The sequence below is a fragment of the Camponotus floridanus genome, unplaced genomic scaffold (assembly GCF_003227725.1).
Source record: "Camponotus floridanus strain SB8 unplaced genomic scaffold, Cflo_v7.5 scaffold24, whole genome shotgun sequence".
Lineage (NCBI taxonomy): Eukaryota > Metazoa > Arthropoda > Insecta > Hymenoptera > Formicidae > Camponotus > Camponotus floridanus.
In genome coordinates, this window is record NW_020229370.1 from 674,023 (window position 1) to 698,023 (window position 24,001).

Here is a 24,001-nt window from a genome sequence, read left to right on the forward strand (position 1 = left end):
TAAGTAAAATCTGGAAACATTATACGATCATTTTATCGTAAGACTAAATCTAAAACGATAAATCTATGAACGGAATATTGAATAATTTATGAATAATTTATATTACGATGCCTCAAAACATTTGAGTTTTATTATCAAGCTTTAACGTTTTGAATAGCATTTCATGTAAAGCCAATAATTGGTGTAAATAATCCAATTACTCTCGTCGCGTAAATGTAATAAGTACGTTATTATACGCACGTATTTAAACGTATTTATACAAGCGTGCAATAATATCAGGTCGCTTGAAAGCTCCGTGTAGAACTGCACGTTATTCATTAGGTATTTTGCATTATCGTAACGAAATGATTAAAGTTTCGGGTAATTAACAACTAACTTTCGCAGCCCTGTGGAAAAAGAAATAACCCTTTTACGTCCCTTTCGCATAATCGAGTGCATAATTAATCAGTCGTGGCATCCATTTCGTTGGCTCAATTGGTGTGAACTTTACGATCGAAAATAAAGCAAGGACCGGTATCGTCGAGAACAACGACAGGACTGGTACGCCTACGCTGTAAACTGAGATAATTAACCCAGTTGGACACACATTGAGAGAAATCTTCAACGCGAATTAATGTGTACAGAGTATATATTTGATTTTTAATTTAACTCAAGATTTAAACGTCAGAATTAGAAGCTATGAATGCTTATATAATATATTAGTTGGGAATGGTAAAGAAACTTATAATTTTGTTTTATGATATTTATGTTGAGCAAAATTGATTATGAAAAGCTTATTAAAGAGGTACATTAGGGAATTTTATAAATTCAGCCAATATTTATTAATTAAAATTTGCCAATAAAATACTTCGATCGGCTCTCTCTAATGGTTTATCCTCTATAGTTTATTATTTACAGGGAAAATTATATATATATATATATATATATATATATGTATATATAAATTATAGAAGATAAACCGCGCGCATAAACAATTTGATCAATGTGTTCGTTGTTACGGGGAACTAATCGAAGCATTATATATATATATATTTCAAAACCGACATATTGCTTTATTTTTAAGCTCCACTCTTCACCTGACGTTTTATAATAATAATTTACATTTACAAATATTTATTATATATCGTATTTCGGTTTTAATCAGATTATGTTTCGAATAAATGGCTTTTTTGAAGAGAAAATTGATACAACGTACTTGCTAAAAAATATGACAAAAAGATAACAATAAAATTATAATAAATAAAATAATAAATAAATAAATAAAATTATAATAAATGTAATAAAAACGGACAAACAAACAGAATAACCCAATAAAATATTGTCGAAAAAGATACAATCCTATGCAGCACATATTTCGCTATTTAAAGTATTCGTTAATTCGATAAAGAAAATCACAGAGAAGATCACAGAGAAAAATCCCTTTCAACTTTAAGAACATTAAGGACTTTTAATACTGATTTAGCAAATGAATAACGAATGTGTAAATTATAAGCTTATGGTGATTAAACACAGATTTATATTAACGTTGATAAAGTATAACTTGCTGCATAAATTGCTGAAAAATAGAGATATATAAGAGTTAGTTTGTAGGAAATCTATTTTTTATTATCTCATTATTTTTATAGTTTATTCAACAGGTTTATCCTTTGAAATTTATTGTTCAGATAGAAAGAACAAGAAGTATAAAAATCCTTGCGAGCGCATATATATTAATTTGCTTACAGGAAACGCTACACAATGAAAGAATTAAGTCGAGTATTGAGAGAACTGGCGATATTTACTAATTGTAAGTATTGTGTATAATGCAGTAAGTCCGCGTTTTATCTTACGAGAAACTCTTCCGTTTCCACCCAAGTGCTGAAATACCGTAGTTTCGAGCGGGGTTCTCGTTTGAAATTCCATTTTCTCATTCGAATAAAGCTACGAGGCGTAATGTCCCGTTGTTTCGCTCTTAAAAGAGGAAGTTTTACAGCATTAAACTTTTCCCGATGGCGCGTCTAATGATATTGGTAACGGCAATAATTCTCGCTAACGTTGCGCGAGAGTAAGATACTTTTTTGCTAACGACGGTAAATTTTTTAGCAATAAATTATGAGAATTGTGTAAAAAAAATATTCGCTTCTTTCACAAAAAATTTCATCACGAGAATAATCGTGCACGATTGTTACACGCCGTGATGTATGAATGGTCTTTTTTTTTTTAAATTCTCATCTTAAAATAATATAAATAATATCTTGAATTAATTCGTTCGAATGCATGCGATTCGACGCAGAAACTTTCTATCGTTTTTGATTGGTGTATTTAATCGCGAAAGTGTCTTTTTCAAAGACACGTGTCTCTCTCGGAGTATCATCGTTACGTGATGTGCAACGTAAAACGGATGGCACGACATGGCGAAAATCTTGGAATATTAAATAAATGTCTCGCGGCCGTTTCCTTTTTTCACTGGCAGTCCTCTTTCGCTTTTCGTTTATATAAAAATGCGCAATCGCGGGTTACCCCAGCTGGAAAATCATTACTGCGATTTCAGCAGAAAAGCACGAAGAAAAGCGAATGAATCAAGCGCGTGGATGTGTACGATACGTAATAGATACGCGCGGATCGAATCCGCCATTATGTTTACGGAAAGTTGACATTTTGCTCGATAATGCGCATGGTTTTGTTGCTCCTGCATTGTTTTTCACAGGGGAAAGGAAAACTCGCGCGCATCGTGGGCGAGTTTAAAGTTGTCGCGAAACTTTTTCACAAATCGCGCGCCGTAAATCGGACTCCGTTACATAATAAAATACCCGTACTTTTTAACTGATGATTGTACACAGCAGTTATATTTGTCTTACTTAGAGCGGAAGAAAACGCGAGAGAGGATATTTCTTTTATCTTCTACCTCCGCGGACGAACAATATCACGGGAAACCGATAAATCTCTGCATAAGCCGGTGTCTGAATTATTTACGTTGAAATAATCGCGAAGGAATTATGTTTTTGTCTATCGTTTTCTGCGAAACGAATGGGCTTCGTCATCTTGGCGTAACGATCTCATTCGATTCGACGAACGAGTCAAATTCATACAATCGAGTTAATGGAAACGCAATCCAAGCGAAAATTCCGTAATTATCAATTACCTGTCGCGCGATAAATTTGAATCTATTCGACGATTTCGACGTCGAATCGGGTAAAATTTTCACGCGCTCTTAAGCAACTTTGCGTCATTGTCATGCGAAATATAATTTCGACGCCATTCGATATGGAGGGGAGACGAAAGTACGCATTTGACGCGAGAAGCGACGTTTCCCGCTTCAGAAGCACCTCGGCTACAAGTGCAATATTATAGATACACGTTGGAATCGCTCGGTCCTCCTTTCCGGGCGTAAAAGCGACAAAAAGAAGTCGTCGGGAACGAGATTCTTCGCAGAAGTTCCCTCGCTCCGTTAAATGCATTTTAACAGAAATGCAACGAGAGCCACTCGGCCGGGCCGAGCTCGTCGTCCTTTAAGCAATATCTCTTTGTGCGTCGCCACTCGATAAAAGCTCGCGAGACTGCATCCGTGACTGTTGCTCGTCCGGGAATCGTGGTTTCATACCTGGCCCTGGAAATCTTACGATGCAACGAGAGCGTTAATTTCATTTCGTTCGCCTCGCGAATAAACGCAGCGCCGTGATTCGCTTCAAGTCGTCCACCTCGCCAAAGTACCGTACATTTCCGCGATCGATACGCGCACGGGTAGCTTCCGGTTACATCGTCCGTATCCACCAGATGAGTATTCACTCGGGAATCACTCGCGAGTGTCTTGAATTCAATTTCGAGAGATACACGAGCGCGATTAGACGGGGCGGAAAATTAAAAGAAATTAATTAGTAGGATTTAATCGACAAATTAATGTCGATTTCCGTATCGTTTAATACCGCTTGGAGGTGCGCAAAGGAGGAGAGCAAAGCTACTCGAGAATATCTCTTTCTCGAAGCACGCGAATCTCAACTATGTCCTTCAGAGATTTTCTACCACGTTCGAGTCAACAAGTGTTAAACGATACGGAATTCGGCACTACTTTTTTTCCACAATTTTTCAAGATCCTGTTTCGAAAGATTCAGAGCTATGAGGGAGGTTGGAGGAAAACATATGGACCTGACTGACACGTGTGACTTGTGTCAAATAAAATTAAACAATAAAATGGAAGAACATAGGCAATAGAGAGCATATAAATAAATAAATTATCAAAGATCGAGTTAAAATAATAATAATTTAATAAAGTAAACTATAAGTGATATAAACATGTTAAATACGATATAAATAGTTCAGAATAATAGTAAAAATGTACGGTACTGTTAGTCAAGTTTCTGTCTGCATCTAATTAACTCGCACAATAAGGTTCCCTATATCTCTCGCCATGGAGATCTATTATTTTGATAAACGTCTATTAACTTTGCGTCTATGCGATATTGATTTTAGATTTTATAACACTTATCATTACTTATTTCTTTATTAATCTTGTTTTACTGGTCTTACACCACATTATTATTTGTATTTTTTTATGTTAGATTGTTGCGCTGAAGAAGGCTCAAAGCAAGAGCCAGAAACGTCCGTATCGTACATTTTTACTATTATTCTGAACTATTTATATCATATTTAACATGTTTATATCACTTATAGTTTACTTTATTAAATTATTATTATTTTAACTCGATCTTTGATAATTTATTTATTTATATGCTCTCTATTGCCTATGTTCTTCCATTTTATTGTTAAATTTAAGAGAGCTTTTTTCAATATTTGTCAAATAAAATTGTAGACTCCACAAACGTTGACATCTTTCCTGGATCCCTAGCAAGCGGTTTTCCATCCCGCGCCCGCAATTTATGCATGCTCGTTATTAGACGAAAGAAGGAGCGTAGCTAAACGCATAAACGCGGCTTACGAGGATAACAGCGCGCTTTTCCCGAATGGCTTCCGCAAGATCGTTTTGCGTGGGGGTGACGTAGCGCATTGTGATGCTCGGTCAGCTCGACGCGTTTCCGTACCTTCCATTGATCTCTCGCGAGGGAGAGACCGGCCGTCGTTTTATATAATCCTCCCGCTGCCGCTCGCCGCGACCGATTACGCGATCAGCCGGGCCTCATCTTCCTTTATGAGAGCGCTCAAGCTATAATGTCATCGAAGCACCGTTATTTTTATATGCGGCACCGACGTTGCATCTAATATAAAGTGTCCACCCACTCGCGCGTTTAATCTTCGTGTTTTCTCGAGTACTTCCCCTTTCCCGGGAGGGGGACGTTTGGAGCATTTTAATTTTGCGGTCTGCCATCCCCGAAGACAATAGTATCAAGCGTGTACCTTTCTCGAATTAGACGCCACGTTACCGAGAAACGTGCGTCCCTTCCGTGACTCCCTCTCACCCTCGTAAATACGCGATTACACACGCGTGCATGCACACGCGTGCGCTCCCTCTCGAGCGAGTGGCAGAGGAGAGGACGGAAGGGGGCATCGTGTCGATACGTAAAGGTTACCTCATTGATTTTTTTTGTTTTATAGAGATTATGCCTCCCATGTATGCGTGTCCGCGCGCGCGCGAGCGTTGAATTACGTCACTGTGTAGTTATTTTAATAATTATGACATCGAGAGGAAGTAAAAAGTGCGAGCGGTTGATAGATTTATTGATTGGAACCCGGGAAATTACTTTGCCCCGGGCACAAAGAGCACTCTTTATTGTATATTTAATAACTTTCTAATATATCCACGCGCTCGTATAAAAGCACACACGTACGCATACGTAACTTTTAAGTATTACGAGCGGGGGTGGTCTCGTAAATAACACGAATGCGCTGCGCTATAGATGAAACGAGACAAAAAATTCCACCAACAATACCTTATTTTTTTCGACCTGCTCACGCGAAAGCAATATCGTTTAACGATGAAAATGATACAGAATTTATTCAACCGAAAATTGGTATGGCTAATAGCCTTTTACCTTTTATTTGAGAGATCTTTAATTAATACGTGTGTTATCTACGATCACTGAGCACGTACATTAATTCCCGAAATAAATTCGCATTCAGCGAATCCCCTCGTTTTCGCTTCACGAGTACCTTATTTCTCGGTTCCCAGGTCCCTGGTATCCTTATTTCCAAGTTTCTTTGTTGATTACGCACTACGCGAGATGCGTGCGACTCGTAATGAAAATTTGCTGAACTCCAAGATGAATAAACACAAAGGGTTTCCGAGAAAGTTGTATGAAATTAGTTTAATTAAATCAAGGAATTAGTTCCATTTATGGAAGCAAAAATGTGATAAAAACACGCAATATTTGGAAAAATGGAATATCAAAGGTACAGTTTTGTGTGAACACGGCTGCGGTGATTGATTCGGTTCTTTTTCTATCGCAACTCGATTAAATTAATGTCCAAGTTGAATAGACACGACGCTCAGCTAGTTAAATTGAAAGTCTTCTTAAGCGACGCGAAATTTTCGAAATGCTTTGATCGATGAAGTCGCAAAGAACTGGGAACGCGAACCAAGTATCGCTTCATAAGATGCTACAGACAAGACGCTCCGTTTAAAGTCGTCTCTCAGTCAAAGCGATCTTTTGATCGTATCCAATGGAGGTATAAGACGTAAAGAGAGAAAGAGAGAGAAATGCGCTGACGTTTCAATACTCCTTTTTTTTTCTCTTTTTATACACTCACACACATATATGTGTATATGTGTATAACACACACGTATATCGAATGCGGTTTACGAGACCAGCGCAATAATTGGTATATACATATGTATGTAATTCCCAGTGTGGCTTTCCATTTCCATTTCCTCTCATTCCACCCTTCCTCTATTATACTTTACATATTAAATTTACGAAAAGCAGAAGTTGAATCTTTTTCCCTTTCCATGAATTTGCATCAGCTAGTTTTCTTCGCAGTTTTTCAAAATTTCTTAATCTCATTTCTTAATCGCTAAAGAGATTAAACAAAAAAGCTTCTGTTCGTGAACTTTTCAGATTTTCCGTAATCACAGAAATTAATCACTTAAAGTTTTATTGTATTATAATTATGTGGAGTTATAAAATTATACACATGCGCACAAAAACGGATCACATTTCTCTTTTTTTTTTATTTTTTGTATTTTTTTTATATTAAATATTCGATTCGCGTTTCATTTGAATATTCAAATTAACTGTCAATTTTGAGTTACGCGTATCGCGTCTTTTTGCAGTTATTAAAACGCTCGAAGTTGTACTCTGTGTTATGTGTCAGTCATACGTCGAAATGTAATTCCAAATATTTTGACAGATTCTACGGTGACGTGCATATATGACCCGTTGTCATTTATAACACATGTTTTATGTACGGGCCTATCGCTCGACGAGCGAATAGGGCAACGGTTTAATTTTTTTTCAACGTATCCATTGTTGAGGACTTGACTAGAATTACCGCTGAAATGCTCCACTCGAGTTTTCAATTTCAAGTGTCACGTTATCATTTATCAGGTGTATACTTTCAAGTATCTCCTCACTCTAAACAATCAGTTTTATATCTCGTATAAACCCGTTCACTCGTTTACACCTTGCTCCTCCTTTTTTGTCACTTTTTATGCCAACAAACGCTTTGCTGCTCCCACAAAAGAAGCATTAAAGCGGAGCTAATGATACAGATGATTGTTACTTAAAAATGCGTCGGACTTAGGTTACGCCGTGTCTCTTAAATCCGTTTATCCGTTACTTTCAAGCGACGGGTCGAGTGGAATCGTGACGCTCAGTGGTTCGCGATAAATCTTATCATCGAGGGATATATCTATAGGAGACGTTCGTATCGACCGTAGTCGCGCATTCCCGCGAGAATTTCGCCATATAAATCTGGCTTAATAATGATAGTCGGTATTAAATTAAATTAGAATAACTGAGGGTGAGGGGAGGGAGAAAGCACGACGAGAGATATTCTGATTTCTGTTTTCCTTTCATTATTTTACGCCGATATTTTAAACAGAGGAAGAAAAGAGAAGGAAAAGAAGCCAGTCGAAGAGGGAATCCGATTTTCCAAGATTACTTTCGAGACAAAGACTTCTAAAGAGAGATACTTTATATTGAAAATTGAAAACTCACGACGTGAATGCGATGGCTTCTCTCGATCGCTTTTCGTTAGGGAAAGAAAATCGATTCGAAATCTATGACGGAATTTATAAATAAGAGGTAAAAAAAAGCTCTTGGCAGGAAAACTCCGGTATATTTTATCGTTCGCGCGATATCGTTTAATAAAGCTCGTAATAAAATAGGGATTTCTCAGCCCTGGTTAAATCGGACACTTCTCGATCTCTTTCATTAAACGCCAATACATTATTTCGGACGTCTAATATTCTCCTCGATCTCACTTGGAGTATTTGCGTAAGTAAATGACGACCGAGTGCACTCAAACTGATGGGAAAATGATCCGAGCTTGTCGGCTACGAAGAGAATGTTATTACTTGCCGACCCATCGTACCTTTAATCATTCCATTTCACTCGCCTCTCCATAATTTCGCTTTTTCTCCGTGTATGTATATACAGGGCGTCACTTAATTGGCGCTCACTATTTGTATAGCGATACTTCTCGTGGCAAACTGAGTCGAAAAGTCCTGAACTATTTTTTTCTATAATAAAAAAAATTTGAAAGCATTTTTTTGAAACCATTTTTTCTTTATTTTGCGTTAAAAATCATATTTCTTCCGTTAAAAGCGTTTCCTTAAAGAAAATTTCGTCAAGGAGGCTAAAGGTCGGTGCTTATTGATGCAACTTTACTCAATAATTACCGCTTTATTAAGTGTTATAGAAAAAAATGGTTCAGAACTTTTCGACTCAGTTTTTCACGAGGAGTATCGCTATATAAATAGTGGGCGCCAATCAAGTGACATCCTCCATATGTGTGCTTTGGATATTCCGTATAAAAATTACCGTTTACGCGGGCGCGTGTCACTTCCGCGTAATTTGGTATCGGGTTTTAGCGGGACATGATGATAGCGGGTACGTTACATCATCTGTAATAATTAGCGACCGCAGATTTGCTTAATTAAACGCATTATATGTTGCGATTGTTATCGAATGCACGGCCATCGAACGGATGAATATCGGAAGGATGCGACGTGAACGCTTGTTTGTTCTAATTTAGCAATTTTCGAAACGAACAGTCGACGCGACGCGCGATATGGAATAGCGAATTCGAGTAAAGAACTTCACGTTTAATAATGCCACTTTAATTAAGCGTATAATTCGCCTCCTATTAACCCCCACCGAGGCATGAATAAATGCGTAAACCTTGCCAACAAAGCGCCATCGAATTTATCCGCCCGCATATATTTGGCGGTGAATCTGACAGTTGATAACGGAACAGCTGTTCGTAAAATCGAGACGATTTTTCCTCTCATTTTTCCCCGGATATCATATATATCCGCGTATATTACATTTGCATTGATTGCATAGTGATTCTCCCCTCTTGCATAACTCACGCGGGATCCGATTATAGCTTACTCGTCGTCGGACCGGATTCAATTGGCGGGACGAGGATTGAATCGGCGGCGGTTTCGAGTAATCTAATCACGGGAAGAGTAACAGTCGCCGGGACGCTTCATTATCTAATTCGCACGCGCAAGCCCCTTCATCCCTTCGTGCGGCCTGCTAATTTCCTATTTGCCGTCGAAACTTGAAAGTCGGTCGATAGATACGCCCGTCCAATAATATCGCGTCGGTCTGAAACAATGCGAGATGACCCACTTGTGACCGAGCGTGGCACGGCTGAATTGAACCGAAGATGCTTGGTTTCGCGTCGAGGATGCGAATTCGATCGCCCACGATTGACATTTCTTGCAACGAGCAACCTCTGCTCCCTGCACTTCGTCAAAACTTGCGTATCTCTCGCAAAGGGATTTGAAAGAGCGACGGTTTATACATGAAATTTTCGCGGTTTATATAAAACCTTGCTCGCTAAGCGAGGAAGGATGCCAGTTTTCGAGGCGTTTAGTGGCGCTACAGGATTAAGGAGCCGGGATCAAGTGGGATTTAAGTGGAACTGATGCCGCGTTTCTTTAATTCGCATGGACGCTAGCCAGGAAATGTTCCGTTGAATTTTAAACCTTCGTTCCGCACCAATTCCGTCCGCTTTAAGTAAAAGTGTTCTCGCAGAAGCGGTATTATATTCTCTCCCCTTCTCTCCTCTCCGCTTTAATGTAATTTTTCGCGAAAATATAGCATTTTTTGCTTGCTACAGTCGATGTGATACCCTTAGCGCTTTATTTTAAAACACATATCACGTGGTGAAATAATTAAACTCTATTCAGCATCTTTTTAAGTAACGCATAATATTTAAAATATATCTTCAATAAGAAATGATGTGTATATTTTTGTTTTTAAGGATGTTTTATTCCTATTTTCAAAATATTGAGAATTTAATGAAAATTGTACAGAATGTCCTTAAATATGTTTAGAATCTTCGGTACAATTTTTAAATCGATTCACTAAAGCGTTCACAAGTTATATAGATTTTAATTTGCACCGAATTAACATGTGTTCTTATGGGAAACGTATTACCACGTCGATTCAAATGATAAAAACACATGGAAATAATATTCAGAATTTGTTTAAAATTTGCAAAAGTTTAGATACAGAGGAAATATTTGGTCAAATAATATTATACAAGTACTAACTGGTGAAAAAGATATTAAATATAATTTAATAAAGTTAGCCATGTATCTGTCGCAAGACGAAACTCTCTGCCAAAAGTTAATCATTTTGATTAACAAAATTCGGAATATTTCAGTAAAAACGCAATAAATATTAAAAGATACATCTCTGCACTGTAGTCAAGATCAAATTGTAATATTCCACGCAATTTCTCATATTCAAAATACACCAAAAGTGGAATTCGTCAATATTGATTTTCAGCTACTTTTTTCTGGGATTGTACATACAAAACATCCTTAAAAAACATCGTTAAAAAGAAATTTGAAATATGAAGCATTTTTTAAATTCTCGTTGCTCTTAATTTTTTTTTAATTTAGTGAAACTGGGAACGTGCTAATGAGCAGTGTTTCTTTATAGTAGCCATGTAATTACGAGTAAATTAAAGTCGATAATAATCAAGCAGCCACGTCGTCGCGCTAACCCTGGTGATGGTGCAGCTCCTATATATCCGATCCAATGTTTCTATCTACGTACTTTTTTTTTTTTCCTTTGTGTTTTACGTCCGTGCATATAGAGTGTCTCATCGTCGGATGAAATTTTAACGACACATTCTCCAGATAAATTCAGGGTCTGGTTTTCGGCGAAAATTCATGACGAAAGGTAATCGAATTCGCCGTAACTTTTTAATCCTCGATAGTGTATATTTCGATGACGATTAAGCAAATAGAATTTGCGAAGATAGGAAAGAGAAATAGAGAGAATTTTGTCAGTCGTTACGTCACTGACGTTCGATATATAAGCGCGAGAGGAAATCTTCAATTTGCAAATTTATTTAACAATTTATTTAATAATTCTGCAGTCGTACGTGCAACGGTGCTCATTAAATAATTAACATCTGCGAAAAACAAACTAAATTATTTTTCTCTTGCCCGAGCCCTTTAAATACGCGTGTTTTTAAATGCCATTTATTTAATTCTTTTCGCTTCGATGAAATATTTATTAAAATATCGCGATCATATTTTGTTCCATTTTCGTTTCCCTAAAAAAGTAGAACGCGAATGTATAATAAACACCGGCTTATTATAAATACCGGTACATCCCTCATGGTTATGCTTCCTCGTGCTAAGTCTCCGTCTGTTAGGACTGATAAGTTTTAAGCGGGCGTTAGTAAGTTAACCAAGTCTAAGTACGTCACGCTCGACGGATTAAAGTGGCTAAAAATGACGAGTCGATAAATCCCCCGCACACGAGTGACCTCGGGGGGGAAAACGTTTATAAACGCGGTTTCTGGCGCATCAATCTCGGTTGTTTCGACGGAAAGGAAAAAGAAAATGAACCGAGCATGTCATTAGCGAAGGAAATCGACTTCCTCGATCGGCACAATTTTCATCGCAACCAAGTTCGCCCAGTTGTACGATTCAGACGACGAAGAAGCGGTGTTTGGGGAAGCTGATACGGGGCTCTGCAAGCTCGCTTTTGTTCTAAAAGTTACACTCGCGCGTATTACTATATCGATGCGAATACCTCTCTTCAAAAGGCGGTTCACAATACGATAGGTACCGGGCCGATCGATCATTATTGAATATAAACGCCCGCGTTTTGATAAATAAAAGGTATTTTAGCGATATTACCTACGCATAGATTGCATTTTAGCTATAAATTTTTAATAAACCGTTTAGCAAAAATTTGATGAAAGAACATTATTTATACGCATTTTATTTCTCGGCGTAAAACGCCTCTCTGCGACATTATATCGGAAGTTAAATTTGTTAGGGATTAAAATTCACATTCGTCGAGTGCGGTTGTTGAAATTCGTCGAAAAAGCGTTAATGCGCTCTGGTAATTCGATCGCAAGTGATTTGAAAATCATCCAGACATTATTTCTATAAAATTATATATAATTTGTAGGTAAAATTCTCTTCAATTTTACGTCCATTATATATCGAATGTAGGAGTTACACGTTCGCGCTTGCGATATAAACCAGAAATTCAGAGCGCGAATGTGATATGGCGCGAGAGCGAGATTCAACGCTCGCGAAAAACCTCGATAGGCGATTTTTTAATTGGAAAATGTATTTTCATTATTTACGTTTTTTATATATGTGTATATTCATTGTTTCTCGTCGACAGATTGGGGCATATTTTTTGTTGTACAATTTTTTTGTTTCACCCCCCCCCCCCCCCAAAAACGCTACGAGCTTTTGTTCTAAGGAGAAAAATAGCGGTGCTTCTCTCTTGTTCAGATTTTTATGGAATCGCCTCGCGATGTAAGGACTAAAAAAAAATGCTACGAATTGAAAAGCCTGAAAGATTACGGAGAGGAATCTCGTGTGCGGAGAAGGAAGATATAGCCAGTAATATTTTGGTCCGGAATAAATATTTCCAATGTAAATACAATACCGATGCATATAGCTTATTGTTAAACACGGATTGTGAATATTTTATATTTAATCTTTCAGTTCTCGCTTTATACGAAAAATATATAATAATAATTAATGCTTTTTCCAGTTTTTATTCGCAACGAAAATTAGATTAATAACATATGCAAATTATTTTAGCGTTTGAAAAAATTTATATTCCTCATCTCCGCTATAGTAGATTCATCAGCGATTTTCTCTCTATGCGCGAGTTAAAAATTCGCATGTTATATAGATTAGAAAAATATGCGGAAACCACTAGATCCGTTTCCAGGAAAAGTGGCACTCATCATCACACATTTATAAACGCAATTATCTTATAATATATGTAAAGTCCGCGCGTTCTTACACCTTCTAGGCATAGTTTTATCCGTCGTACGTTTTTTGCGGCTTTGTGGTTCGCTCGATCTACATTTCGCGATGTTGTAACGTGAGGAAGTGGCGCACGAGCTGCGTTAAGAAGCTCAAGTCACGCGTTGCGAGGTTTTGAGTTTTATATCGGTGCGCGCGCGATCGCGCACAGCTGCTTGAAGAAGTAGGTTGATGCTTGACAAGTGGGACGTAGCTCTTTAATAAGGACGTCATATGAAGGGGGGAAAAAAAAACTTATATTAACTTCCTCGTAAGGGGGAAGGGAGCTAGCGTCTATTTTCCACCGGTCGCTGCTTCGAATCGATTGTGCATTCAATATCGCAACGCATATGCTTATACCGTGTAGTATAAAAGTAAATTTCTTGTGATAATATTAAATTTTTCTTGCGTTGAAAAAAGGGGAATATTATTATTGCAAATCTGTAATAACATAAGCTTCGGTGGTTTCTTTAATTTCGCACGTGTTACAATCGTATATGCGACGAGTTCTTTTATGTATGCGATGAAAACATATCGAAATGTACCATCTGTTGCATTTTTTTTTTTTCTTCCAAGAATGACCCTACTAATTAAACGTGTACACTTGAAATAATTCTTTAATTAAATCAGCGAGCGTTTAAAACAAGGAATTAAATTGTTTCAGATTTAATGTAATATCAAACCAGCGTACTATACGTTTGCTTCTTTTCTTTTTGTTACTTTCGACACACAAGCGTTTTTTTTAAATAATTGAATTTTTAAAATACATTACAAAACCCAAATTGAAATTTATTTCGAAAAAAATATTATAAAGCGGAAAAAGTGAAATGATGATATCTCTCTTCTCTTCTGCTATTGTAGGTTGGAATGCGAATGAATTTCGCGTTTACTCCGCGAGAGGAGAATAATTGCCTACGAGTCTTGTGAATAAATGAATTCATGCTGTCATCACTTTGGCTCTATGTATTCGCAGATCATATTCACTTACTCAGATGAAGTAAGAGTGAGATACTCCCTTTATGTGTAACGTCACAAAAGTCATTAAACAATACTGGGAAACAACGTACATCATTCAGGCCAAGTGTCAACTTAAACATTTCATCGCAATGTATTCTCTCCCTGAAGGACTTTTGAGTGCGAAAAAGATGGTGTCGAAGGGAGAGATACAAAAAGTTAGTCCTTAATATGATATCGTGTCTAAAATATCTTGAAAAGTTATATAGAAGGATGAGGTGAGATGATATCCGCCAATCTTGAGATAAACTTTTCGAAATAAAACGGGAATCGAGGTGATTTAATGTCGAAAAATAGATTAGATTTCCGACGAATTTAAAATCGATGGTAATAAAGTGTAATAAAATTATTAGATTAATTTGCCTTAAATAGATTTTCCGTCAAGGGAATTTTTTACAATTTTTATTTAATCAAAAATTTAACGCTGAACAATATCTATTATTCTAATAAAATATAATATTGTCTAGATAGAGAGAAAAATATCGCATCATTATCATTAAATAAATATAAGAATATTAAATAATTAATAAATTATCAATTTAAGAATATTAAGTAAATTTCCCGTGATATTTTATGCAGTAGTATTTAATGTAGCAACGTCCAACGTCGTTTCTGAAACGAGCAAGATATATACCCTCCCTTCATTTCCGTGCTTATTGATTATCAAAAGATGATTCATCACGCCCTTCGTAACATCAACGAATCCATGACGTTTTAACGAACAAAAAAAAATGGGGCGAGCGAGTAATTGAACAGGGGAATCGACGGATCTCGCTTTACATGTGTATATAGGAGAGGGAACCTGTTGCTCGTCTGTCTTCCGGCCGTCTGGCACGCAGGGCGAGTGACTTTTTACTATTCTCGCGGTTAACGAGAAGGAAAAGATCGTTAGGATGATTAGGTTTGCTCGTTAAAAATTCGAGGCGCCGCGACATGACATAACAGCTGATGGCGTCTAACTGTCAACGCTTGGGACGAGGGGCGGCAGGGGTTAAGTCCCCTAACTCTCCGGTAAAGTCGTGATGGAGTATCGCGCAAACTTGATGGCGGTTTTCGCTCCTGTTGTCAGCGCGAGCCCTCGCCTGTCTATTCGACAAACGTTCCTTTTGTCGACAAAGTCCGGGGTCGAAAGCGCAAACTCTGCTCGTTTATCGCATCTATTATTACTACATATCCTCGCGCTGACAAGTGCGACATTGTGACACGCTAGTAATAAGATCGAGGCAAGTGCTCTGGGGAAGAAGTGCTTTGATGGACATTTCGCGAGAGAAAAGTAAACGTTCTTCATTTCGTACGAGAAATTTTTCGCCACATTTTTTCATCCGAGGGATGAAACCGCTTCGCTTGTGATCGTCGTCAGTCGGCGGACATCAATAATCGAAGGATCCCGAACGTGTGCGGAATTACGATGCGCATTTTGCTTTCTCCCATTATTCCCTCCGTGTATCTCTCTCTTTTCCCCCGTTACATTTTCTTTAAATTTTCACCAGTAAATTCTTATCACGCTTCAAACAATTTCAGGAATACGCAGGCACTTTGTACGCGTTCGCTTATATCTTCTGACACATTTGCCGAGCGGGGAAAATTTCTGTTAGAATGAAAACTCTCTACGTCGATATGGATATTCGATGAGGTTATTTTAGCTGATGCTCGCGACACGCTTGGCTTTCGATACGGTTACACGCGACAAGTTGACACCATGATCGATCGGGAGAAATGAAAATATTTATCATCCAAGAGAAAGAAGCGCGGGAGAGCGATCTTACGTTCTTGCTTTTCGGAAACCAAAGGGGATGCTTGGAAAAGAACGATATCGTGGATGACTTGTTGCGACAACCTTCGCGAGAAGCGGGATCGACGAGAGAACATTTTTTTCCTCACAAATATATCGGTCAAAGCAACGGAACACAAGCGGTAGAGTGTTCAACCTTTCCGGACTGATCGATAGTAAACCAATCGCGCGGCCAACTGGATAAGTTCTCTCTTCCCTTGATATGCAAATATGTGTTATGGTACACATGCTGAATTGTTACGAGAGAGGGAGAGAGAGAGAGAGAGGAGAGAGAGAGAGAGAGAGAGAAAGAGCGAAGCTGGCGAAGGATCGATCGATATCGAGTGCGGAATTATGTCGAAGGCTCGCCAATAAGCGGTCTCATGGCGAATCGCGTCAATCGATAAACTCTCGCCGTTCGAAAAGAGAGGCCTTTGCCAATGTTTCCTCGACTAACGCCGTGATTGCCGAGGTTGTTAGAGAAACCCTGCCGCATAAAGGGAAAAGCCGACCGCGACAATCATTCGCGCAAGAACAAATGGGCGCAGAGGACCTCTACAGAATCCGTTAAGCTCCACGCTTTCGAGTGCACGCGCCTGCCAAAACATACATACACACACATACACACACACACACACACACACTTAGCCTGTATCTCGACGCTCCCACCTGTCGCTACGTATTCCCTCTGGAGCGAGGACGCGCGCGCGACGAATAATCCCCTATAATCGAGATAACTATCCCGCCATTATACTCATCCCGCGATCTCATGGGTGATACCCGCACGATATCCGGGATCGGCGAGATACAATTTTTCTTTGCAACTCGACCCCACGTAGACGAGAGTCTACGTGCTTCGGGATTGGCTTCGGGAGATTCGCCAGACCCGGACGCGGCGGGCTCCGCTTCTCTCTCCTAGTGGTGGTGGCTAGGATCGATCCAACCTCCTATCTTCCGACCACTATTCCTCCCCTCTTTCTCCTCCTCTGTCGTCCATCCTGTCTCTCTCTCTCTCTTTCTCTCTCTCTCTCTCTCTCTTTCTCTCTCTCTCTCTCTCTCTGTCTCTTTCTCTCTTGGTTACTCAGACCCGATGTGAACAGCCCGACGTGCTACAGCACGTACCATCTCCGGAGTCCGAATCGTATAGTTTGCTCGTTTGTCCGCTATCTAGATTTTTCGGATTTTTTCTCTTCATAGTTTTTTTTTCTCAATTATTAGTATCTCGCGTGATGAATTTTTTCCGGAAAAATTATATCGTAATATCTGGTCATGCGAATATTTTCGACATGCGAATATTGTCGACATTTCATCGATTCCCGACAATGCATCTTGTTATATAAAATGATTTTAATATATACATGTTACTTTTTATTCCTTTCAATTATTTCAATCGATTTTTAACTCAGACGTAAATGTTATGAATACATTTTTGTAGACATTTTACGTAGTTTATTAGAAGCTGCTCTTGAATAGTTTTAGTTTAAATTTACTCCAAATTTAGTCATTATTTGTTTCCAATATAACACACTTCCAGGTGATTTCCAGTAAAGTATTCGATACCTGCCTTTTGGCACGAACCAGCATGCCAACGATGTATCGAACAGAGAATCGCGTGAATAAACGAGATTCTTAAAATATGCTTTTAATAATTAATTTACTGTCTAGGTAATGTTTTGTTTGTCAATCAAATAATGATATCATATATATATATATATTTATTGATAAACGTTATAAGGAACTAATTAAAAATAATAATTTGAAGCAAAAACATAAAATAACACTTTTTCTGCCGTATAATAATTTTCACATGATCAATTAACATAATTTGAAGATTAATATAATTTTCTTTTATTAAGTTAAAACGTTATCTTCAGATGCATATTAAATTTTTCGATTAAATGTTTTTAATAAAAACTTTCTATTTTTAGTTAACCCTATTATCTTTATAAAAATGTATTATATATATATAATTTTAAATAGAATATTTTATATAAAGGGGCAAAATGAGGGGTACAAATATACATGTTGGAAAGTGAAAAATTCTTTTTAATAAACTTAAAATAATTCTTTGTAAGAAGAATATTATGGCCTGTAATATTATAAATAATTCTTTGTAAGAAGAATATTACGGCCTGTAATATTACTTTGTGGGAGACATTAATAGTCCATTAATAACTTTACACGAATTTTGCTTCGATTTAATTCAAATTTCATGCGAAATGGTGGTTAATAGTGCATCCGATTTGTCGCTTACATTGTTAAATTTTAAAGACGTGACGCGGTATAAGTTTTATTATAATTTCTATGCAAGCGCTAATCCACACTTTATAATTCCTAAGCTATCTCATCTAACTTTGGCGGGTTCAACTCGATGAAACAGTTCTGATCAACGTTTCCTTAATTTCATTAATAGATTAAGACGAGATACAAGATCATTGCGCATCCGAAACCTGCGGAATGAGATAACTTTGAAACTGATCGCCATCGTCGGAAAGAGAGCTGCTACTTAATATAAACTTTATCTACCTCGAATTGCAATTGAATCTCTTTTGCCATAAAGTTCGTAATTTACGAGCTGTAGCTTAACATTATTTAAGCAGAAGTTGATTACATGATATAATACAGAAAAAAAGAATGAAAGGAGAGAGAGAAGCCTCGCACACACACAACCACAAAATAAATATAAATAAGATTAAAATACTCCAACTTTGAAAAATTTTACTACATTTTATAATCTATAACATATATCAAATAATTTCTTATATCTTGCAATTAGAACTTTTATTTAATGAATGATCCCTTTGTGCTTATCGGAAAGAATGTAACATTTGAGTGAGCTATTATAATAATTTCACCATTTAACATAACATTTCTCTTTCCTGCAAAGTTAGATTAATATTCCTACTTCGCGTCACGTCTCTTCTTGAAATATTCCTCAAACACGAAATGCATATTATTCATCTTTAGTATCCAATATTTCGATAACGAGATATCTTTCCACTTAGAAATTTATGGATGCAAAAAAAGGATATAATTATTTTAAGATTGGAAGAAAACTTGAAACTCTTTTCCGACGACCTTTAAATGAGTCATATTTCTGATTTTGCTGCAATTGCATACTGAAACAGCAATTGCATAATTCGAATATCATTAATAATACTTTAATGGAAGTATAATATCTCGTATTTTCTATTATCCGTCTATTTTGCTATCGTTTTGAAGAGCGAATTTGAACTCGGTGTCAAGTACGTATTAAAATCTTAGTTCCGAATATCTCACGAACTCGTGAAATACTTACCTTTAATTTTGTATTACTAGAAACGATCGATGATAATTCTGCATAACTTAGAGGAATTTACATTATATTCGAACATTCCAGTAGGTGAAAGATATGAAAGGGAGATAGATAGATGGAGAAAGAGAAAGGAGGTCTCGTGCGATACCTGAATCCGTAATTCGTCTTTTTCCGGAGTTTTTGCTGATTGCGTATTTCGCGTATTTCTCTAGAATTTCTATCTGCTGCAGAGATTTCCGCGAAGAAATCAAATTAACAATTGATAAAATCAACCGAAGGAAGAAATCTAAACCGCAACTGACGTATCGCGTGCGGTCCATTTGTTGCTCTCGTATTTCGCGTATTTTTGTACCGTACGCGAATTTCATCGTAAAACGAATAAAGACGGATATATATTTGTGTAACGGGGATATAAATAATTCAACTGCTTTTTTATCAACTTTTGTCCGTAACTGCGTCGTCTGTTTAATGTCTCTCCCTTAACTTTGTTCCCTCTCGTAAGTTCTCTTTTGTCGGATATAAAACTCGCGAAAGGCGTTTCCCTCCCGTCCACCTCTCCTCTCGCACTTTTCACCTATTTTTCATTGCCGTGCTCGTGAGCTGGACCGTGAAAGCTGCAAGTACGCGATGAAAAAAAAAAGAAACAAAGAGAAAGTTCGCCTTACTTCGTCATTACGAAGAAAATTGCCGTCTATGTTAGGGCGCCCGTCGTCGCCGCTATGTGTGCTCTCCGTTAAATTGCTTGTTGAAACTCATTAAAAGGGTTACACGCACGAGCCACGTGCCTAACCCGTTAAAAGCGGGGCGTCGTTATCGAATATTGACGCGAGGGTTGTCCGTCGACGAGTTACGATGTACGATATTTCGCGAGTGATTTAATTGTGTCATCGGTCAACGGTTGACGCTACATGCGTCTCGTAAACTCGCAACAGATACGCTCTCTTTTTATCACGAGAAATTTTTATCCTAAAAAATGTTAGCGAATACTGTCCCTTCAATTGAGCCAATGATCTTGGGGGAGAAGAAAATAGTTATATTAATTAAACAAAAATTAAAGATGAGAAGAAAATAGTTAGATTAATTAAACAAAAATTAAAGATGAGAAGAAAATAGTTAGATTAATTAAACAAAAATTAAAGATGAGAAGAAAATAGTTATATTAATTAAACAAGATAATATAATTCAACAAGAAAATAATTTTTTTTTCGAAATACAAGCATCTATAATGTAAGCAAAAATATTCTTTATTTGAGATATATCGAGCCGTTTTAAATCTTCATGTTTTTCTGCAAGAATTTCTGACATTTACAAATACATACGTAATACTTAGTCCTGATAAAATGCTTAAAAATCAATCGTTGCTACGAAATGAGCTTTTATATCGCGTATTTCTATCCATATGACGTCGCCAGATGCCAGTGATAAATATGACGTTGTTCCTTTATCGTTGTCACGATGTACATACAATATTTTCTGGTCACCACGTTGCTATCATCGCATCACACACATTCACCTGACCTGTCGCGTGCTCATAAATCAATTTTATTCCTAGCCTGTTTCATCAAAATCCGCTGCGTGTGGCGTATTAACAATATGTCGCTTCAAATTAACCGATTAAATCGTAATTGCGGCGAAAGTGTCTAATCTAAAAAGATTCGTACATGAATGAACTTCCCGATTAAATTTCGTCTACGCTTGATGACATCGGGGAGGGCTAACCGCTTGCATTATAATAATTCAATGTTCCAAAGTCAATTTTCATTATATCGTTTAATTTAATAAGAGAGAGAGAGAGAGAGAGACGTTTGGTGATTTGGATGCGTTGTAGCTTCGTAACCTTTAATATGGGATAACTGTTTATCGGCCGATAATTGCGTTACATTAATATTATCTATCGTGCAATCGATGAGAATGTACTACCGTACTTGCTTACTAAACAGCCAGGTCGAACTGATGATTGGCTCGGCGTGCGTTACGCGGATTAATTGTTCAAAGTATTTCATTTTGTTACGCTCGTGACCCTTAGTGCAGACTACAATATGGTATTGTAACAATATACACAATGTAAGGATTTTATTAAATTCTAATTGCACACACATCGGCCATACAATCTACGTAGGGTGGATTACAATGTAGGTCAAAGTAATTAAACGTATCGATACAATTTGATATTTTAGTCGGTTTAATTCCAAATAGCTTTTTCAATCTAAAAATTTATTATATTGTTTTGCAAATAGCGAGTGTCTTATTAACAGTCTTATGAATAGTGTGCTTTTATATAGGATGGAAAGGAATAATAAACAATTTTCAACAAGCTTTCTGAGATATGGTAAATAATGTTTATATTATTTAATAAACGGAAATAAATTTTAGACGGTTTAATTGCAAATTGCTTTTCAATCTAAAAATTCATTATATTATTTTGCGAATAGCAAGTCTCTTGTGAATAGTGTGCTTTTATATAGAATGGAAAGAAATAATAAACAATTTTCAACAAGCTTTCTGAGATATGGTAAATATTATGTTTATATTATTTAACAACGGAATTATATTATTTAATAAACGGGAATAAATTATATTTTGTTAATATTATGTTTGATTAATGAGAATAAATTATGTTTTATTATAAATTTTGTGCGCATGTAAACAATTAAGCATACATCTTTGCATACATGATATCCTACGATTTGCAAGCATAATCTTAATTATTATCAGTAAATTTGCAGACGATTCGTCTTAGGTTGACACTATTTTCTGCAATTTCTCAGTTGTATATCATATATTCATTTACAAGTAAGTTTTAGTTAAAATATCTTGTTAAAAGAAAATTTAAAGTAACCTGAAGAAAATTATTTTTTTATCTTTGCTTTGCAATCATTGCTCTAAAACTTTTAAAAAACAAATTTTCAAATATTTTGCATTTGAACTATGTAATTCCAAATTGCAAAATTATTTCAAAACTAATATCGAACTTTTCGTTGATCGGATTATACGTTAAATGTACTTCTTCTATAAATTTTTTATGACAAAAATTTTATGGAAAATATCTATATTTAACGTAATAATTCAATTTACCTGAATTTTGACATTTGTTTTTCTTCTGATCCAAAATTAAATATAATATAGAGCATACATTATATATAATCTTATATTTAATAAATTATATAAATAAATAAATATATATTTAATAAATATATTTAATATATATTTAATAAATATATATTTATATAAATAAATTATATAAATATATAAATATATAAATCAAAATAGTATTGGCCAATCACTTGTCGCCCTCTCATATTTTATAATTGTACATCTACAAATAGATGATGTATCGGTAACAAAAATTAACATCGAGAGGAAGAAAAAGAGAGAGAGAGAGAGAGAGAGAGAGAGAGAGAGAGAGAGAGAGAGAGAGAGAGAGAGAGAGGGAAAAGAAAAGAACAAGAATGCGAGAATCGCTCGAAATATCGCTTTAAATTCAAATCGTCAGATACCTCGTCGATTGGAACTTTCATAAAAGTGCTCTAGCGAGATTAGATTAGTTGATTGAAATTCATCGGAACGAGGAAATTATGTGGGCCGCTGTGTCAAGATCGTTGGAGATACTCGTTGCCTTCTTCGAATATTACACAACCAGGTAAGATCTACGTACGCGTATTTTTCAGAACGAGACACATTTGCATATTTAGATACGGATACAGTAAATACGAATAGGGCGGTACAAAACACTGTAATTCGTTATTTGCGCGATAATGGAAAAATCTATATATAAAGGAACCTATATAAAATTACAGTGCGCTCGTCCGCGGATTAAAGTCTATTCATTTTTTATGACATATATTTACAGAATATATGTGAAAAGCAGATTAAAGAATGATATTTGAGGGATAACACAATTGAAAATAAAAGTACCATCTATATGAATGTATTAATACGTATATGTTACTCGTATATGTACCTCGAGCTTTTGGTAAATTTAATCTTTTTATAGAAACTCAAGTTGAAATTTTTCTCCTGCTTTCTACATTATTTTTTAAACTAATATCTACTTCTCTTTTTTGATATTACTTAATTTTATAAGCTTTTCTTTCAAATTTCTAAATGAAAAATTGTTTGCTTATTTGAGATACAAAGTAGGATTTTCTACATAAATTAAAATCCTCTAAAATATAAGAAAATTGAAATTGAAAATGGAAGCAAAATTTCGACTCGAAAGAAAGCGTTGTGTTTTTTTATAAAGTATCTTCTATAAATTCAATAGTTTGTAAGAAGATCAGTTTTGAACATCAAGTTTTTATTTTGTTTTTATTTCATTTACAAAATAATTGAATTTAGATAACAAGGCATACATGCATACATATGACATAAAAATGTAATACATTGTTTATATCGTTTTTTTTTTAATGTAATATTATTCTTTTAAATATACTACTTCTAATATTGGAACAGACTTTTTAAATCTTTTTAAACAGACTTTTAAATGCATCACTGAATTCCCGTCTTTAACAAACACCAA

At 36.2% G+C, this 24,001-nt stretch overlaps 1 protein-coding gene across 10 annotated transcripts in view; it reads left to right on the forward strand.

Moving 5' to 3' along the window:
- The window catches only part of LOC105250594 (synaptotagmin-7), a 156,983-nt gene that overhangs the window by 113,372 nt on the left and 19,610 nt on the right, over positions 1-24,001 (forward strand). For 2 of the 10 annotated variants that reach the window (XM_011256827.3, XM_025409047.1), the window contains exon 2: positions 22,976-23,122. The exons of 6 other annotated variants lie outside the window; for them this stretch is intronic. In XM_011256827.3, the coding sequence (XP_011255129.1) occupies positions 23,058-23,122 (65 nt within the window). In that variant the 5' untranslated portion in view covers positions 22,976-23,057. Of the gene's footprint in view, positions 1-22,900; positions 23,123-24,001 lie in introns of those variants that run through there. 2 more of the 10 variants (XM_011256820.3, XM_011256834.3) reach the window with 1 other exon arrangement.